We start from the raw sequence: 16,560 nt of genomic DNA on the forward strand, positions 1-16,560 counted from the left end.
CTGGACGAGGTATTGCTGTCATGCATTGCAGCCACTGTGTCCACAACAGCACCACGTGTTGGCAGATCCTTCATTCCAGCTGTAGCGGCCGCTTCCTCAGACGCATGATAGTGCAAGCGCCACTCACTGTGAACGACGAGTCGATGACGTGGGAGCTCACCTGCTGAAGCCACGTTCATGAGCTCGAGGTCAAATCGAGCCGGACATCCGGTGAAGTTCACGGTGGAGTTCCTTTTACCCACGCCACGACGCTTTTGGAAGACACCATGCTTACACCGGTAGTTCAAAAAGAACTTGTGGAACTGGTCTGTCGTAATGTTCGTATTGTGTTTCCTAGAATACAGCGTAACAATTAATATAGCGTTGGTGACCACAAATGAAGCGTCGTACCGATTGTACTCGTCAACGTCCTTAGACGTGCGAACACGATAGTACACGCGCTGCGTACGGCAGTAGTCTGCATACGCAACTTCCCAAGACTTCCAGGATGCGTAGCCTCTCCGTGGAACTGGCCCGACGTAATTTTCCACATTGGTGTGAGAGGCAATCATTTCCTCTCGCTCCTTCTTCGTGCTGCTGCTGCGCACACGTGGTTGCTCGGGTTCAGCAAACTGAAGGTGCGGGGGTAGTTCCTCGTCGCTGCTCTCCTCCCTCTTGCTGTTTTCAATGCAGGTCTCACTCTTCTCCTCAACCTCGTAAGACGATGAAGGGCTTCTGTCGACTTCGTGGGGCGAGTACAGACGGAGCTTTTTCGTCGACTGCGAAGAGGGACCGGCTTTTGATGGACTGCTCTTTCGTTTGGTACCAACTGCCAGAAGCAACGTTACCAATAGCAACGTTAATCACATTACGGCAAACATAAAGCAACTTTAAAACACAACAAGCACTACCCTTGACTTGACTGCCAGCGTTTCCGCGCACTTGGTCGCCATGGTTGCCTTGGCAACGCAATCCACATTCCGCGCGCGGAGAAGCACCGCTCATGCCGCCAGCATCCATGCCACCAGCTGCATCATCTGCGGGCTCTGGTATAGGTTCTAATTTATTACATAAGGTACGTAACGTTAGAATAGAGCAACATTAACATGAAGCAACGTTAAAATTTCACAAGCGTTATCCCCTTTAGCATAACTCACCGTTGCCGTCCCCGCTACCAATCGCACCACCCTTGTTCGCAACGTCCGTTCTTGACGGACCCTCGATCACGAACTTGCCGCGCTTGTCGCTATCACTCTTGTCGCCAGACAACTGTCGTGCACCTGGATCTATGCACACAACCAAACCAATCACAACCGCTCTGTTAACGACACAACGATAAACATAGGCGAGGGACAAAAGCAGTTTCGCAGCACACACACCCTCGTAATCTCGATCAGCGTTACCCTTCAGGGCACCTCCGACTGCCGGGTTCATTTCGTTTCCGCCCCCGCGGTCTGCACCCTCACACACAACCTCAAAGTCGGCACCTGCGTCGTCGCGAAACCCTGTCGCATAATTGTCTGTGTTATCCACGCAATATATAAAAAACGTTAATACAAAACTTTAAATTAGAGCAACGTTAGGTTCCGCAACGTTATTAAAAGTACAATACAAACCTGCGTCTTTACCGGCCCATTCATCAACCTGACGCGCACCCTCGTCACCAACGCCAACTTTGCCTATCGAGGCTTCTCCGAGCGTCGGATACTCTCCGTCTCTGCCCTCGCACACACTCTTGTCATTATTACCTGTGTTGCCGCCCAAATCTGGCACCGTTTTGGCTGTGTTATTCACACAATATCATAGCGTTAGTAAAGCAACAATAAAGAAAAGCAACGTTAGCTTCAAGCAACGTTAGCTGCAAGCAACGTTAACATCAAGTACGAAACTACTGGGGTCCTTACGGGCGACCTCTTCATCGACGTGACGCGCAGCCGACACAAGTTGGTCCATACATGCGCCAGGTGCGCTTCTGGCGACAGTGGTGTTGCTTCCCGTTCCACCAGCGAGAGCACGCCCTCCACGTCCTCCGCTAGCACCCACACCGCCTTTCCGAGACGTATCTATAGCGTAACAATGAAAACGGTTAGATGATGAAATGAGTTTGGATAGACGCGCAATACACGAGCCGCTGTCAGCCGCGTCAACGACTTCGCTTTCGATGACCGGCTCCGCACGAGTGCTAGCGGCATTGAAACTGTCGCTTGAGTCACGCTCACTATCGTGAGCTGAAAGACTGGGTGGGACCCCGGCATGCTCACCGCCTTCTTCTTGGGCGCTCCCTCCCGTACCCGCGGGGCCGTTCTCTCCGTCGTTGCCGCGCATGGTGCTCCGCTGCGTGTCGTGTTCGCGCTTTCTCCCCGTTGTCGAAAATGAGCGGTTCGCAGATCTCGTACTTAAGAAATAAAACAGAAACTTATACCGATACCTTACCGGTTTATTTCTCTTGGATAAAATTTGTGGTCGTTTTCGTCTGTGAATTTTACAATAAGCCGGACGACGTTAATTCTGCTTAAAGCGACGTTATGAGCATAAACGCTACGCCTCTTAACGTTGCATGACCCGCTCAAGAAGATTTCGCTAAACACCTTTGTATCCCAAAATCGCTTTAGGCAGACCGAAGGCAGCGACTTAGCTTACCTGTACCCTGTAGCGCTTCAGACGGTTTCGATAGAGCTTGCAGTGCCTGAAGCACTATGCGAATACGTTTTCTCTTTTGCAGCGGCTGGCGGGTGGAAGCTGTAGTCTATAAACGATGGGAATTTCTTGCTGCTCTCAAATTCAGTCTGATACGGTTGTAAAATCTTGAAATTCGTCTCCTTTGGTACGTTCAGTCTGTTATTTGCGCACAGGTGTATGAAAGAGTTAAAGACCTGTGCGATCGTTACTTTTCACATCCTGGATGATCGTTTTATAATTAAACTGCTGCATTTCGATCGTAACGTCAGATCGCGAATGGAGGCAAATACGTGCACAATACTGTGCAGCAGTGGTGTCAATAATAGCGAAGTTCCGGGAAGAAACCTTCAGGATTCATTCACTAGTTTGGAGACAGTAAATATTGACCTAAAATACGTAAAACTGTGTATCACGTGGCGACCTGCTGCTTAAAGCTACCGGTACCTATCTACCGGTACCATGAACTTTAGTATATTAAAATGCACGTACATATACTTTTATATAAGCCCATACAGTAGCGACAGCCGTGTACTGTATCAGTACAGTACTTGATTCAAGCACCACTCCGCATGACGGAGTCTGAGCCATGCGCTCTATTAGAGAGTCTGTTTTACAGTACTGTATGGTCTACAGTTCAGTCTGAACAATGAACAGCTCCCCATTCTTGTTGACCGCTACCTCAAGAGCTAATACAATTTACTCTCCAGAGTGTAATGGACAGTGTACTGTACTGTACATACGTGCACACATGCATGTACAGTATTCACATCGTCGACCGATGAGGGTGCTTACAGAGGTGGTGCCACGGGACTTTGACTGCAAGGCTCTGATACTGTACATGTAATGACTTATGGTCATGTAGTCGAGATAAACGAGACGGTCGGAACTGACGGCCACTAAACCAGCCTGACCGTGTGGTGCTCAAGAAGAGAACTTGTTTATATTAACGCGACTAACAACACAGCTGGATCATATCTTCAAGGAAATTAGACGTGACGTGCAACGACAAGTTCGCCACTGTCGTAATTAACTGTACATGTTAGAATAAACTATTAATAATAGTACCTCTCCACTAACAAATTTGCAGTCTATATATAGCACATACACTGTAAGCAATCACTTTGATGAACGCTCAAGATTATTTATCTTCCCTGTCCAGTTCAGCAGAATTTAATTTAAAATTGTACGACGATCTTTCATTCGTACAGGACAGGACAACTGTTTCCGGTAGTCGAACGTTAATCAAACTGCTTACAGTGTATTATTAAAAGCACTTTTCTTGTAAAACAAATGGTATCAAATGTTAAGGCCACTCTCCGTTTTCGGTTGGCAATACCGGTACAGCCTATCAGTCGTGAATCGTGTGATCCGTTTTCGGTTGGCAATACCGGTACAGCCTATCAGTCGTTGATTCGGACGGAAAAGCCCACACCAGAATAAATTCTAGACGACTACACCAACTGGAAGTTTGGCTGTGCCTTGTTTCGCTCTAATAATAGAACAGTCTGATGGATGCTTCTTACAGTATCATTTAACTCAAAATAGAAGGTCAATTGTCAAATAATGGCCTGATGGCGCAAAATGTGGGCTAACAGTGATGCCATACATACTTGTAGAAAGATTAAAAAAAAGATCTAAAACAAGCTTATAATGGTTTGTTTTTCGACAAATAAATGTGTCTACAGACATATTAGAAAAGAACTTTGAGGTGGTCTGCTAAGAACTACAATTGACAACGACACAATATAGTAGTTGCCCTTCAAAGACTGCTGTTGTCTTTCATATGCACGAACACTATGCCGGAAGTCCTCAAAACAGCTCTCGAACAATGGTAAGTGAGCTACGAAAATATACTACCTGTAGCTTTTGTAAAGCGAAAACAAGTGCACGACCACTTGCTTCGCGAATACTGTACAGCTTAGCGACTTGTCAACAAGCTTGACTGGCGGGATTCGTCGTCACGGATTTGACACGTGAGCGAAAAGAGCCGACAGGGTGAAGCACTTGGCTCGACCGCAAACGTCACTCAGCAGGACGCCTACAGGAAACCAACTGGGAATCCTGATCTTCGGGCTTGAACCATCAGATCCTGCTCCACCGCTTCTCCTATTACGCATGCCACACAAGCGGTCACAGGGCCCTCCGATGGTCGCGCAGTCGTCCAACTTCTGTTTTAATAAATCGTTAATCAGAACTTTGACATAAATCAATTTGCATCTTAAGCAGCAAGTGTCCAGTCAATTCCATAGCTTCGATTGCTGCAATCTACTATGGTTAAGCTCTTCACACCATTCGCGACGTCGGTTGCCCTCCTTGTGGCGGCGGCAACTGCTACGGCCGTGCCCGATGGTTCATGGCCCGCCAGCACAGGCACCGTCCAGTACGCGGAAGCCTACGTTATCAAGGCCGGTGAGGTGTTCGATGGCAAGATGCAGACCTTCGAGCGCTCCGACGTGTCGTGTGAAGGTCAGACTGAAAGCAATGCCGACACCGCCGTGTTCATGATGGAGCCGGGTGCCACTCTCAAGAACGCTATCATCGGCAAGAACCAAATGGAAGGTGTCCACTGTGATAAGCACGACTGCACCATTGACAATGTCTGGTGGGATGATGTGTGCGAGGACGCCCTCAGCATCAAGGGCGGAACCGCCTCCAGTGTGTCCACTGTGACCAACTGCGGTGCCCGGTACGCCGACGACAAGGTGATCCAGCACAACGGATACGGTACTGTCAAGATTGACGGCTTCTACGGTGAGGACATCAGCAAGCTCTACCGTTCGTGTGGCACTTGTGGTGACAGACCGAAGAAGGTGTCGGTGTCCAATTCGTACATTGTGAACCCGGGCAACGCCATTGTGACGGTTAACAAGAACTGGGGTGACGAGGCCACGCTGAAGAACATTTGGGTCAAGTCGAGCAAGGCATCTGTGAAGGTTTGTCAGTGGTCTCAGGGCAACGCCAACGGTGAGCCCAAGATGTTGGGCAACGGTCCGTCTCCGCCTCTGTGCCAATACTCGGAGAGCGATGTTCACATCAACGAGGATATTTCTCAAGCGAAGCAGACTTCGCCGTCGTCCACTTCTTCTTCCTCGGGCGATGTCACCCAGGCGGCTTCGTCGGCCTCCACCGCCTCATCAGGTGCCACCCAGACGAGTCCTTCCTCGTCGACCGCTTCGTCGGGTGAGAACCAGACGTCTTCGGCGACAACTGACTCGTCAGTGGCCTCTTCGGCTTCGCCTGCGTCCTCGTCGTCGCAGAACCCCACTCAGACGTCTTCGTCGTCGACGACGGGTTCAGCTTCGTACCAGGCTTCTTCGAGCTCATCGATGGACGCTTCGGAGGGCGACGCCCCTGGTACGGTGGCGCCCGTAGAGAGCGGCAGCTTCGAGCAATCGGTTATCAGCAGTGATGCCAGCCAGACGCAGCAGCAGGACTTGACGGAGGAACCTACGGCTACGCCATCTGTCTCAAGCTCGAGCTCTGGTTCGCTATACTCATCGGAGGAGGATGTCTCGCAGACCGCCGTACAGCAGTCGAGTGTTGCATCCAGCGATGCCAATGGAAGCACAACATCTAGCAGTAGTTCAACCACGAGCCAAAGCTCCACCGCCGGATCAACTACGCAGAGCTCAAGCAATGGATCTGGCAACCAGAGCTCCGACAGTGAGTCAGTTACTCAGAACTCTGGCAGCGACTCCGTTACACAGAACGCGGGCAGCGATTCAACCACACAGACTGCTACCAACTCGACAGGTACAGTTCCAGATGGGTCATGGCCGGCCAGCACAGGCACCGTCCAGTACGCGGAAGCCTACGTTATCAAGGCCGGTGAGGTGTTCGACGGCAAGATGCAGACCTTCGAGCGCTCCGACGTGTCGTGTCAAGGTCAGACGGAGAGCAATGCCGACACCGCCGTGTTCATGATGGAGCCGGGTGCCACTCTTAAGAACGCTATCATCGGCAAGAACCAAATGGAAGGTGTCCACTGTGATAAGCACGACTGCACCATTGACAATGTATGGTGGGATGATGTGTGCGAGGACGCCCTCAGCATCAAGGGCGGAACCGCGTCCAGTGTGTCTACTGTGACCAACTGCGGTGCCCGGTACGCCGACGACAAGGTGATCCAGCACAACGGATACGGTACTGTCAAGATTGACGGCTTCTACGGTGAGGACATCAGCAAGCTCTACCGTTCGTGTGGCACTTGTGGTGACAGACCGAAGAAGGTGTCGGTGTCCAATTCGTACATTGTGAACCCGGGCAACGCCATTGTGACGGTTAACAAGAACTGGGGTGACGAGGCCACGCTAAAGAACATTTGGGTCAAGTCGAGCAAGGCATCCGTGAAGGTTTGTCAGTGGTCTCAGGGCAACGCCAACGGTGAGCCCAAGATGTTGGGCAACGGTCCGTCTCCGCCTCTGTGTCAGTACGCGGAGAGCGACGTGCATATCAACGGAAAGTGATCGTGTTGAAATTGTTTGCAAAATTTGAAGTGTAAGAATAAAAGCTAGAATTGATGTTTTTGCAAAGCTTAGAAGGCGCTCTTGTATTTTTCTTTAAAAAAAGGTTTTCTATTGATACCACAGTGCCATGATCATTTGCATTGTTTGGAATCCGGAAATAAATTCGTGTAGCATTGATTTTGTACCTGTGGCCAAAACATATTTTTGAAAGCAGCATATTCGGGCATCCATCAGGTCTGCTAAAGCTATTTTAGCTGCATTCACACATGTGTGTTAATTTAGCTCCTGCTTTCCTTAAATGATAAGAGACGTTGAGCGAGCATTTTTTTTTTTTTTATTACGACTAATGTTAAGGAAATCTTAATTATTTTACTTCTTTTAACAAAAATATAGGGATTCCACAACAAATCGGTTTTCACCGATTTGGTACCGCTAACCAGTTTACTTCTTCGCAGCATCTATGCGACTACTGCCAAGGTACCGGTACCAAAAAGCTCAATTCCCACTCAATTCCCAGCAGGGTTTCCCTGGGAAAATGGGCAAAAACCTGGGAAGATGCCCTCCCAGCACTCAACCAAGTTCTCTTCTTGACCACCACACCGTGTGGTGCTCAAGAAGAAAACTTGTTTAAATGAACGCGACCAACTACACAGCTGGATCGTATCTTCAAGGAAATTGAACGTGACGTGCAACGACAAGTTCGTCACTGTCGTAATTAATTGTACATGTTATTAATAGAATATACTATATAAATATGTAATAGTACCTCCCCACTAACAAATTCGCGGTGCCTATTGATAGCACATGTACTGTAAGCAATCACTTTCATGGACGCTCAAGATTATTTATCTTCCCTGTTCAGTTCAGCAGAATTTAATTTAAAATTGTACGACGATCGTTCATTCGTACAGGACAGGTACAGTACACAACTGTTTCCGGTAGTCGAACGTTAATCAAACTGCTTATTAACATTTTTTTCTCGAGAAACAAATGGTATCAAATGCTATGGCCACTGGCCATTGGCCAGTCTCCGGTTATTTCGTTTTCGGTTGGCAATACCGGTACAGCCTATCAGTCGTGAATCACGTGATTCGGACAGAAAAGCTTACACCAGAATAAATTTTAGACGACTACACCAACCTGAAGTTTGGCCGTTATTATAGTGTGCCTTGTTTCGCTCAAACTTGTTCCAAAAGAGATAGACGGCTTAAGGTGTAAGGTCTAATGCATTTGTGGGCCTCTCACTCCTACTTTTATCCGTTAATACCATTTAGTATTATTTAAAATCTCTAAAATCTAAAAATTTGTTTTTAAGAATCATAGCACTACGTGGAGCGATTGCTAGTAATATAAAAGTCTGATGGATGCTTCTATTATATCATTAAACTCAAAATAAAAGGTCAATTGTCCTGATAACGCAAAATATGGGCTAATAGTGAAGCCTTACATACTTGTAAGAAAATTTTATGATCTAAAAACAAGCTTTTAATGGTTTGTATTTCGACAATGTTAGAAAAGAGCTTTGAGGTGGTCTGCTAAGAACTACAACTGACAAGCTCGCTCAGCGACACAATATAGTAGTTGCCCTGCAAAGACTGCTGCTGTCTTTCATGCGCACGAACACTATACCGAAAGTCCTCAAACAGTTCCTGAACACTGGTAAGTGAGCTACGAAAATATACTAGCTTTTGTAAAGCGAAAACGAGTACACGACCACTTGCTTCCTTAGCGACTTGTCAACAAGCTTGACTGGCGGGATTCGTCGTCACGGATTTGACACGTGAGCGAAAAGAGCCGACAGGGTGAAGCACTTGGCTCGACCGCAAACGTCACTCAGCAGGACGCCTACAGGAAACCAACTGGGAATCCTGATCTTCGGGCTTGAACCATCAGATCCTGCTCCACCGCTTCTCCTATTACGCATGCCACACAAGCGGTCACAGGGCCCTCCGATGGTCGCGCAGTCGTCCAACTTCTGTTTTAATAAATCGTTAATCAGAACTTTGACATAAATCAATTGGCATCTTAAGCAGCAAGTGTCCAGTCAATTCCATAGCTTCGATTGCTGCAATCTACTATGGTTAAGCTCTTCACACCATTCGCGACGTCCGTTGCCTTCCTTGTGGCGGCGGCAACTGCTACGGCCGTGCCCGATGGTTCATGGCCCGCCAGCACAGGCACCGTCCAGTACGCGGAAGCCTACGTTATCAAGGCCGGTGAGGTGTTCGACGGCAAGATGCAGACCTTCGAGCGCTCCGACGTGTCGTGTCAAGGTCAGACTGAAAGCAATGCCGACACCGCCGTGTTCATGATGGAGCCGGGTGCCACTCTCAAGAACGCTATCATCGGCAAGAACCAAATGGAAGGTGTCCACTGTGATAAGCACGACTGCACCATTGACAATGTCTGGTGGGATGATGTGTGCGAGGACGCCCTCAGCATCAAGGGCGGAACCGCCTCCAGTGTGTCCACTGTGACCAACTGCGGTGCCCGGTACGCCGACGACAAGGTGATCCAGCACAACGGATACGGTACTGTCAAGATTGACGGCTTCTACGGTGAGGACATCAGCAAGCTCTACCGTTCGTGTGGCACTTGTGGTGACAGACCGAAGAAGGTGTCGGTGTCCAATTCGTACATTGTGAACCCGGGCAACGCCATTGTGACGGTTAACAAGAACTGGGGTGACGAGGCCACGCTGAAGAACATTTGGGTCAAGTCGAGCAAGGCGTCTGTGAAGGTTTGTCAGTGGTCTCAGGGCAACGCCAACGGTGAGCCCAAGATGTTGGGCAACGGTCCGTCTCCGCCTCTGTGTCAATACTCGGAGAGCGATGTTCACATCAACGAGGACATTTATCAAGCGAAGCAGACTTCGCCGTCGTCCACTTCTTCTTCCTCGGGCGATGTCACCCAGGCGGCTTCGTCGACCTCCACCGCCTCATCAGGTGCCACCCAGACGAGTCCTTCCTCGTCGACCGCTTCGTCGGGTGAGACCCAGACGTCTTCGGCGTCAACTGACTCGTCAGTGGCCTCTTCGGCTTCGACTGCGTCCTCGTCGTCGCAGAACCCCACTCAGACGTCTTCGTCGTCGACGACGGGTTCAGCTTCGTACCAGGCTTCTTCGAACTCATCGACGGACGCTTCGGAAGGCGACGCCCCTGGTACGGTGGCGCCCGTAGAGAGCGGCAGCTTCGAGCAATCGGTTATCAGCAGTGATGCCAGCCAGACGCAGCAGCAGGACTTGACGGAGGAACCTACGGCTACGCCATCTGTCTCAAGCTCGAGCTCTGGTTCGCTATACTCGTCGGAGGAGGATGTCTCGCAGACCGCCGTACAGCAGTCGAGTGTTGCATCCAGCGATGCCAATGGAAGCACAACATCTAGCAGTAGTTCAACCACGAGCCAAAGCTCCACCGCCGGATCAACTACGCAGAGCTCAAGCAATGGTTCTGGCAACCAGAGCTCCGACAGTGAGTCAGTTACTCAGAACTCTGGCAGCGACTCCGTTACACAGAACACGGGCAGCGATTCAACCACACAGACTGCTACCAACTCGACAGGTACAGTTCCAGATGGGTCATGGCCGGCCAGCACAGGCACCGTCCAGTACGCGAAAGCCTACGTTATCAAGGCCGGTGAGGTGTTCGACGGCAAGATGCAGACCTTCGAGCGCTCCGACGTGTCGTGTCAAGGTCAGACGGAGAGCAATGCCGACACCGCCGTGTTCATGATGGAGCCGGGTGCCACTCTCAAGAACGCTATCATCGGCAAGAACCAAATGGAAGGTGTCCACTGTGATAAGCACGACTGCACCATTGACAATGTCTGGTGGGATGATGTGTGCGAGGACGCCCTCAGCATCAAGGGCGGAACCGCCTCCAGTGTGTCCACTGTGACCAACTGCGGTGCCCGGTACGCCGACGACAAGGTGATCCAGCACAACGGATACGGTACTGTCAAGATTGACGGCTTCTACGGTGAGGACATCAGCAAGCTCTACCGTTCGTGTGGCACTTGTGGTGACAGACCGAAGAAGGTGTCGGTGTCCAATTCGTACATTGTGAACCCCGGTAACGCCATTGTGACGGTAAACAAGAACTGGGGTGACGAGGCCACGCTGAAGAACATTTGGGTCAAGTCGAGCAAGGCATCTGTGAAGGTTTGTCAGTGGTCTCAGGGCAACGCCAACGGTGAGCCCAAGATGTTGGGCAACGGTCCGTCTCCGCCTCTGTGCCAGTACGCGGAGAGCGACGTGCATATCAACGGAAAGTGATCGTGTTGAAATTGTTTGCAAAATTTGAAGTGTAAGAATAAAAGCTAGAATTGATGTTTTTACAAAGCTTTGAAGGCGCTCTTGTATTATTCTTTAAAAAAAGGTTTTCTATTGATACCACAGTGCCATGATCATTTGCATTGTTTGGAATCCGGAAATAAATTCGTGTAGCATTGATTTTTTACTTGTGGCCACAATTTTCCTGCTAACAAAGTTTTCGGGCATCCATCAGTTCTGTTAGCTATTTTAATAACAGAAGCTGCATTCACACATGTGTGTGAATTTTGCTTCTGCTTTCCCTAAATGCTAAAGACATTTCTTTTTTACAAAAAAAAAATACCTATGTGAGCTTAATTTTATTTAAAAAAACAAACATTTAATTTAAAATAAAAGTTAAATTTCATTTTTACAAAGCAACTATTTTGCGTTTCCAAAATATTTTTTTTTAAATATTTGCCTTTCCAAAAAAAATATGCTAAATATTTGTTTCTGATTTGTGACAGGAAATTAATTTACAAGTAGCAACACAAATTTAAAAAAAAATGGCCTGACATAGGGGTAGGCCAAAAAGCCAAACATATCCCAAACGAATTTTTTCAAGCAGTAGATTTTACAGTGTTAGGCCCCACAGTCCATTGCATTTACCGTATTTGAGATCTCCTACTTCAGACCCAATATTTTTGAAGTTGTATTGTTGCAAAATACACAAGATCTGTACACGTACCGACGCATCTCTATCACGTTTTATTTAAACAAAACAATTTAGCTATCAAGTTCTTCTTCGGAAATTACGAAGTTTTCTATGTCGTGACGCGTATCCACAGCATGGCGCACTACGGGCACTTCTTCCAGCAGCCGTCGTAGCAGCTCCCAATCAGGTTCACTGTCAGAAAGCTCCGTTCCAGCCTCTAAGTTTTCAGTAGGCTCAATGGATACCATTTTTGCTTTCTCAAATCCGCTTCTAACCGTTTTGCGAGACAACGCATTCCACGAATTCTTCGTCCAACCTATTAATTGCTGCCGTGTAGGTGCTTTTATCTTAAACGGAAGCGTCGAAGTTGAAGCGCGTAGTTGTTTCAACATGTTCTCCACCCAATTTTTCCGCATTTTGTCTTTTAATGGCTTGTTCCACGAAATATCACGGCTGGCACGCAAACGTGTTGGTGGAAAGTTACAGTTTAGCATGTTTTTTGTACTCTGAATTAGGAGATCTAGACTTGTGCGCTGTTCCATTCTCGATATGTGATTGGTTGGAGGGCAGTCTGAATTAGGAGATCACTCTGAAGTAGGAGATCTCAAATACGGTACATGTTAATAAAAGTCCTCTTCTATTTTGGTTTGGAATTTCCCTAGTACAACCGGAAGATCCCAAAGTAGAATTATGTGAGTTAATAAACATCATCGAGCAAACAGAATATGTAGTCGAAGGTCACACAACAGCACATCTATTCTTTTACGCAAATACATCGCCACGCTAACGCGTCGGCCCTTCCTCACAATACTCAAACACACACTCCCCATATTTATTCGTTGATGTGGACGTCGCTCTCCGAGTACTGGCACAGCGTGCCTGACGGACCGTCGCCCAGGTTCGACGGTGAGCTGCCGCCCTGCGACCACTGACACACCTTCACACCGGTGTTGCCGTTCGTCGTCTTCACGTGGATGTTGCTCAGCTTCGCCTGGTCGCCGTAGTTCTTGTTCACGGTGATGACACTCACGAGTGGGTCGATAGCGTACACGTTGTCCACCGTCACCGTGCGGGGAATGTCACCGCATGTGCCGCACGAACGGTACAGCTTGCCGAACTCCTGGGCGAAAAAGCCGTCGATCTTGACGGTGCCGTAGCCGTTGTGCTGTACGACCTTGTCCGAGGCGTAGCGAGCACCGCAGTTGGTGACGGTGGTGACACTGGAGGCGGTTCCGCCCTTAACGCTCAGCGCGTCCTCGCACACGTCGTCCCACCATACGTTCTCAATGGTACAGTCATGGTCATCACAGTGAACACCCTCTTTCTGGTTCTTTCCGATGATAGCGTTCTTAAGAGTACCACCGGCCTCGACGAGGAACACAGCCGTGTCCTTTTGGCCCTCGCCACCCGAGCACGTGATGTCCGAGCGCTCGAAGGTCTGCATCTTGCCGTCAAAGACCTCGCCATCGAACGTGGGCGATGGTCCGTCAGGCACGCTGTGCCATTACTCGGAGAGCGACGTCCACATCAACGAACAATTATGGGAATACGTGAAGTGTGCTGTAGAGTTTTGTAGCGTATGCGACGCTCATGAGTTTTCAAGGTGCATGTATAAAGCCGGAACAGCAATGGCTCTTGAAGATTTAACGGTAACGTTTCCTCCCGTTATACTTCCTCTGTCCGAAAATATAATAGCGGTCTGAGCTAATTTTAACAATGGGTGTTAAATCAGTCATCAATCAATCAAAATTATCATTATTTTTTTGTTTTAATACTATATTGAAGTGCACCTTCATATTCGGACCGAAGGTAGTATTCGCATTCGATAGGCGATTTACGTCTCTTAAAGTTTTCACGACACCCAATATTAAAACGAAGACGTAGCGGAGAAATTTCAACTTCCAATTCGGCACCACGAACTTCACGATATCTTTGGCCGATTTGATTCAAACTTCGACTAGAAAATTCGCCTTAATCGGTGCTGCTGATAGCGCGTAACTCGATTTTGACTCGGCCAACAATAACAGCAATTGAATAAGCGTACTTTGCCAAAATACAACGGTATTTATCTAATGATTTGAATTTGTAAGGGAGCCGCTAGTATTTTCGGACACGATTGAAACAGGTTATTTCCGGCCAGAGGAAGTAATAGTCGAGATCCAAGTTCAGTTAGACTTCAAACCAAGCTGGCAATTGCTCTACCGTTTCTGCTCTGTTCAGCCGCGCTAAGCTGCGCTAAGTGACTGCGATCCAACGAAAAATGATTTGTCGCCCCCACTCGGAGTGGTACAGTAATCTACCTCAATTAAAGAAAATCGATAAACTTATAGCCTTCAATATATTATGCGGCCGAGCTTACATCAAATCATTATCCATTGATTTTGGTTTCCTGTAATCACGCATTTTTATTTTAAATGGCATTTTTACTAGATGGCTTTTTTTCCAAGGCCACTTACTATGTCCATCCACAAATTCCATCCATCATGGAGGCTTTGAATGCATCTGGAGTCAGCATTTTACCGGTACATCGACGACTTCATTTCTAAAAGGAAAGAATTATGATATAAGTACATGTATTAATACGTCTGATATTTTGTTTTCTAACTCTTAAAAAGAAGCCTGTCTTAAAAGATGATTAGAAAAGAGAAGTGTTTTTTTTTTAACAACAAGGCCACCGCAGCGAAATGCCCTATAATTATTCTTAGAGTCTTGCCGTTGTTGGTGCACCACAATGTGATCTGCTGCGCCCCAGCTTCGCAATTTAGTTCGAAAATCTGTACAGTACATGTACATGTGCAGCGCGAATTGTACTGGCCTGCGCCTGTCTATTAAATAACACGAAAACTCTGAGACGATGGACGCAAGACTTCCAGTCACTTGTCGGCTTCTGGATACAAACCTCACACATTGTGAGACTGTTGATAAATCTGGAGCTACCTTTGCTTCCTTGCGCCAATGACACCACGATGACAACGGAATTAGAAGCCGCCATCTTTCGGACGGCAAAAAGGTAAAAGCGAGTCCTCAACTCCAATCCTTGAATTCTCTTGCTGACACTTGGCTCCGGTATACTTCGTTCAAGACACTCGAGTACCGATTAATTGGGTATTGTTGAGAAACAAGGCGCGGCTATCCGAGCTGCACATTCCGTGTCCCCATTCTGAGTGCTCGGCAGACGAGTCTGGAAAACTCTATGTGTGTAGCGCTTTTGACGGCCGTCTCTGGTCAATTAGGAACGTGGTGCAAAAGCATCTGGACAAACCCCTAAAAATTGTACGCATGCATTTGTCAAGATAGATCTTGGCTTCGTGCCAAGCCTCTATGTGAAATTCGTGCTCAAATCCGAAAGCTGAAGCATGCGAGGACTATTTTATCACACCACATGTGCCAGGGAAAACCCAGCGATCGCACGGAGCGTCCCAGCCTAAAGCAGCGCTGCTCATTACGGGAAAAACTCGCTCTTCGGCACAGAAGGCCGTTGCGTGTGGGATCCAGCATGAAGACGGTTCTCTCTCCGTTAGTGCTGTGTGCAGCTCTGTTGATCTCGGCAGCGTCGGCAGGAGGGGAGACCAAGACCGGCGCAGGAGCGTCGAAAACGTCGACGGGTCTGGACACAGGAGACGCGTACCTCGGCTCGGTCGACGCGAACCAGAAGAATAATTACGATTTTAAATACGTTAACAAGGACAGCGATACGTCTGAACGTGATGGAACTCTGGGCGACTCGGTTGTTGCCGGCAAGGAAACAGACGCAAAACCATCGACGGATGTCGTTACGTTGTCTCCCGAATTGAAGAAGGAAGCGGGAATTGATAAGGGGGCAATCAGTACCGCCGCGAGTGCTGCGACGGGTACGTCCGTCGAACAGGGTGTCATTGGAAGTACCTCTGGCGGCGACTCCGCTCCTCAGCAGGCTGCGCCGCCGAAAGAGGGTGACGACCCCAAGGCTACGAAAGGAGGGTCGACGTACACTCCGGCACCGACAAGTGCCCCCCAACCGACATCGGCGAGTACCCCGGCAAGTGACGATAACGAAGAATCGAAGAAAACCGAGGAATCAACGGATACCCCTCCGTCAACCCCGGCGACGCCGCCATCGGGCGGAGACCAGTCAAAGTCGACGGACACCCAGGAATGGACGAATGCTCCGCAATCGACGCCTGCACCCGATGACGACCAATCAGGGGACGACGAGCAGTCGACGTCGACGGACACTCAGGAGACTACTCCTGCTACCGAGGACGATCAATCAGGGGAGGACGAGGAGTCTACCGATGCCTCCGGGTCTTCCGACACCCCGCAGTCAACTCCAGCGTCGGCTCCTACGACTGATTCGTCGCAGTCAAACAACCAGTGGACACCTGCCCCGAACCAGTCGAACAACCAGCAACCGACTCAAGCTCCTAACAACGAAGCTCCGCAGCCGACACAACCCACACAAGCCTCAAACAATGAAGCACCTCAGCCTGGTC

The 16,560-nt window shown here is 48.8% G+C and overlaps 4 protein-coding genes across 4 annotated transcripts; 2 read left to right on the forward strand and 2 right to left on the reverse strand.

The window, feature by feature from the left end:
* Positions 1–4,928: 4,928 nt before the first annotated feature.
* Positions 4,929–5,496, forward strand: PITG_08633 (polysaccharide lyase, putative; the record flags this gene model as incomplete). Its single annotated transcript, XM_002903944.1, has 2 exons — positions 4,929–5,272; positions 5,370–5,496. 2 exons carry the CDS (start codon positions 4,929–4,931, stop codon positions 5,494–5,496), a joined length of 471 nt encoding a protein of 156 aa, XP_002903990.1.
* A 3,864-nt stretch (positions 5,497–9,360) lies between these two features.
* On the forward strand, positions 9,361–9,862 carry PITG_08634 (polysaccharide lyase, putative; the record flags this gene model as incomplete). The annotated part of the gene is made up of 2 exons (XM_002903945.1): positions 9,361–9,808; positions 9,849–9,862. The coding sequence occupies 2 exons, from the start codon at positions 9,361–9,363 to the stop codon at positions 9,860–9,862; spliced, it is 462 nt and encodes a 153-aa protein (XP_002903991.1).
* A 3,058-nt stretch (positions 9,863–12,920) lies between these two features.
* On the reverse strand, positions 12,921–13,555 carry PITG_08635 (polysaccharide lyase, putative; the record flags this gene model as incomplete). The annotated part of the gene is made up of 2 exons (XM_002903946.1): positions 12,921–13,418; positions 13,496–13,555. 2 exons carry the CDS (start codon positions 13,553–13,555, stop codon positions 12,921–12,923), a joined length of 558 nt encoding a protein of 185 aa, XP_002903992.1.
* A 1,869-nt stretch (positions 13,556–15,424) lies between these two features.
* Positions 15,425–15,964, reverse strand: PITG_08636 (uncharacterized protein; the record flags this gene model as incomplete). Its single annotated transcript, XM_002903947.1, has 4 exons — positions 15,425–15,437; positions 15,544–15,548; positions 15,593–15,695; positions 15,753–15,964. 4 exons carry the CDS (start codon positions 15,962–15,964, stop codon positions 15,425–15,427), a joined length of 333 nt encoding a protein of 110 aa, XP_002903993.1.
* Positions 15,965–16,560: the final 596 nt, after the last annotated feature.

The sequence above is a fragment of the Phytophthora infestans genome, genomic scaffold (genome assembly GCF_000142945.1).
Source record: "Phytophthora infestans T30-4 supercont1.13 genomic scaffold, whole genome shotgun sequence".
In the NCBI taxonomy this organism is placed as follows: Eukaryota; Oomycota; class Peronosporomycetes; order Peronosporales; family Peronosporaceae; genus Phytophthora; species Phytophthora infestans.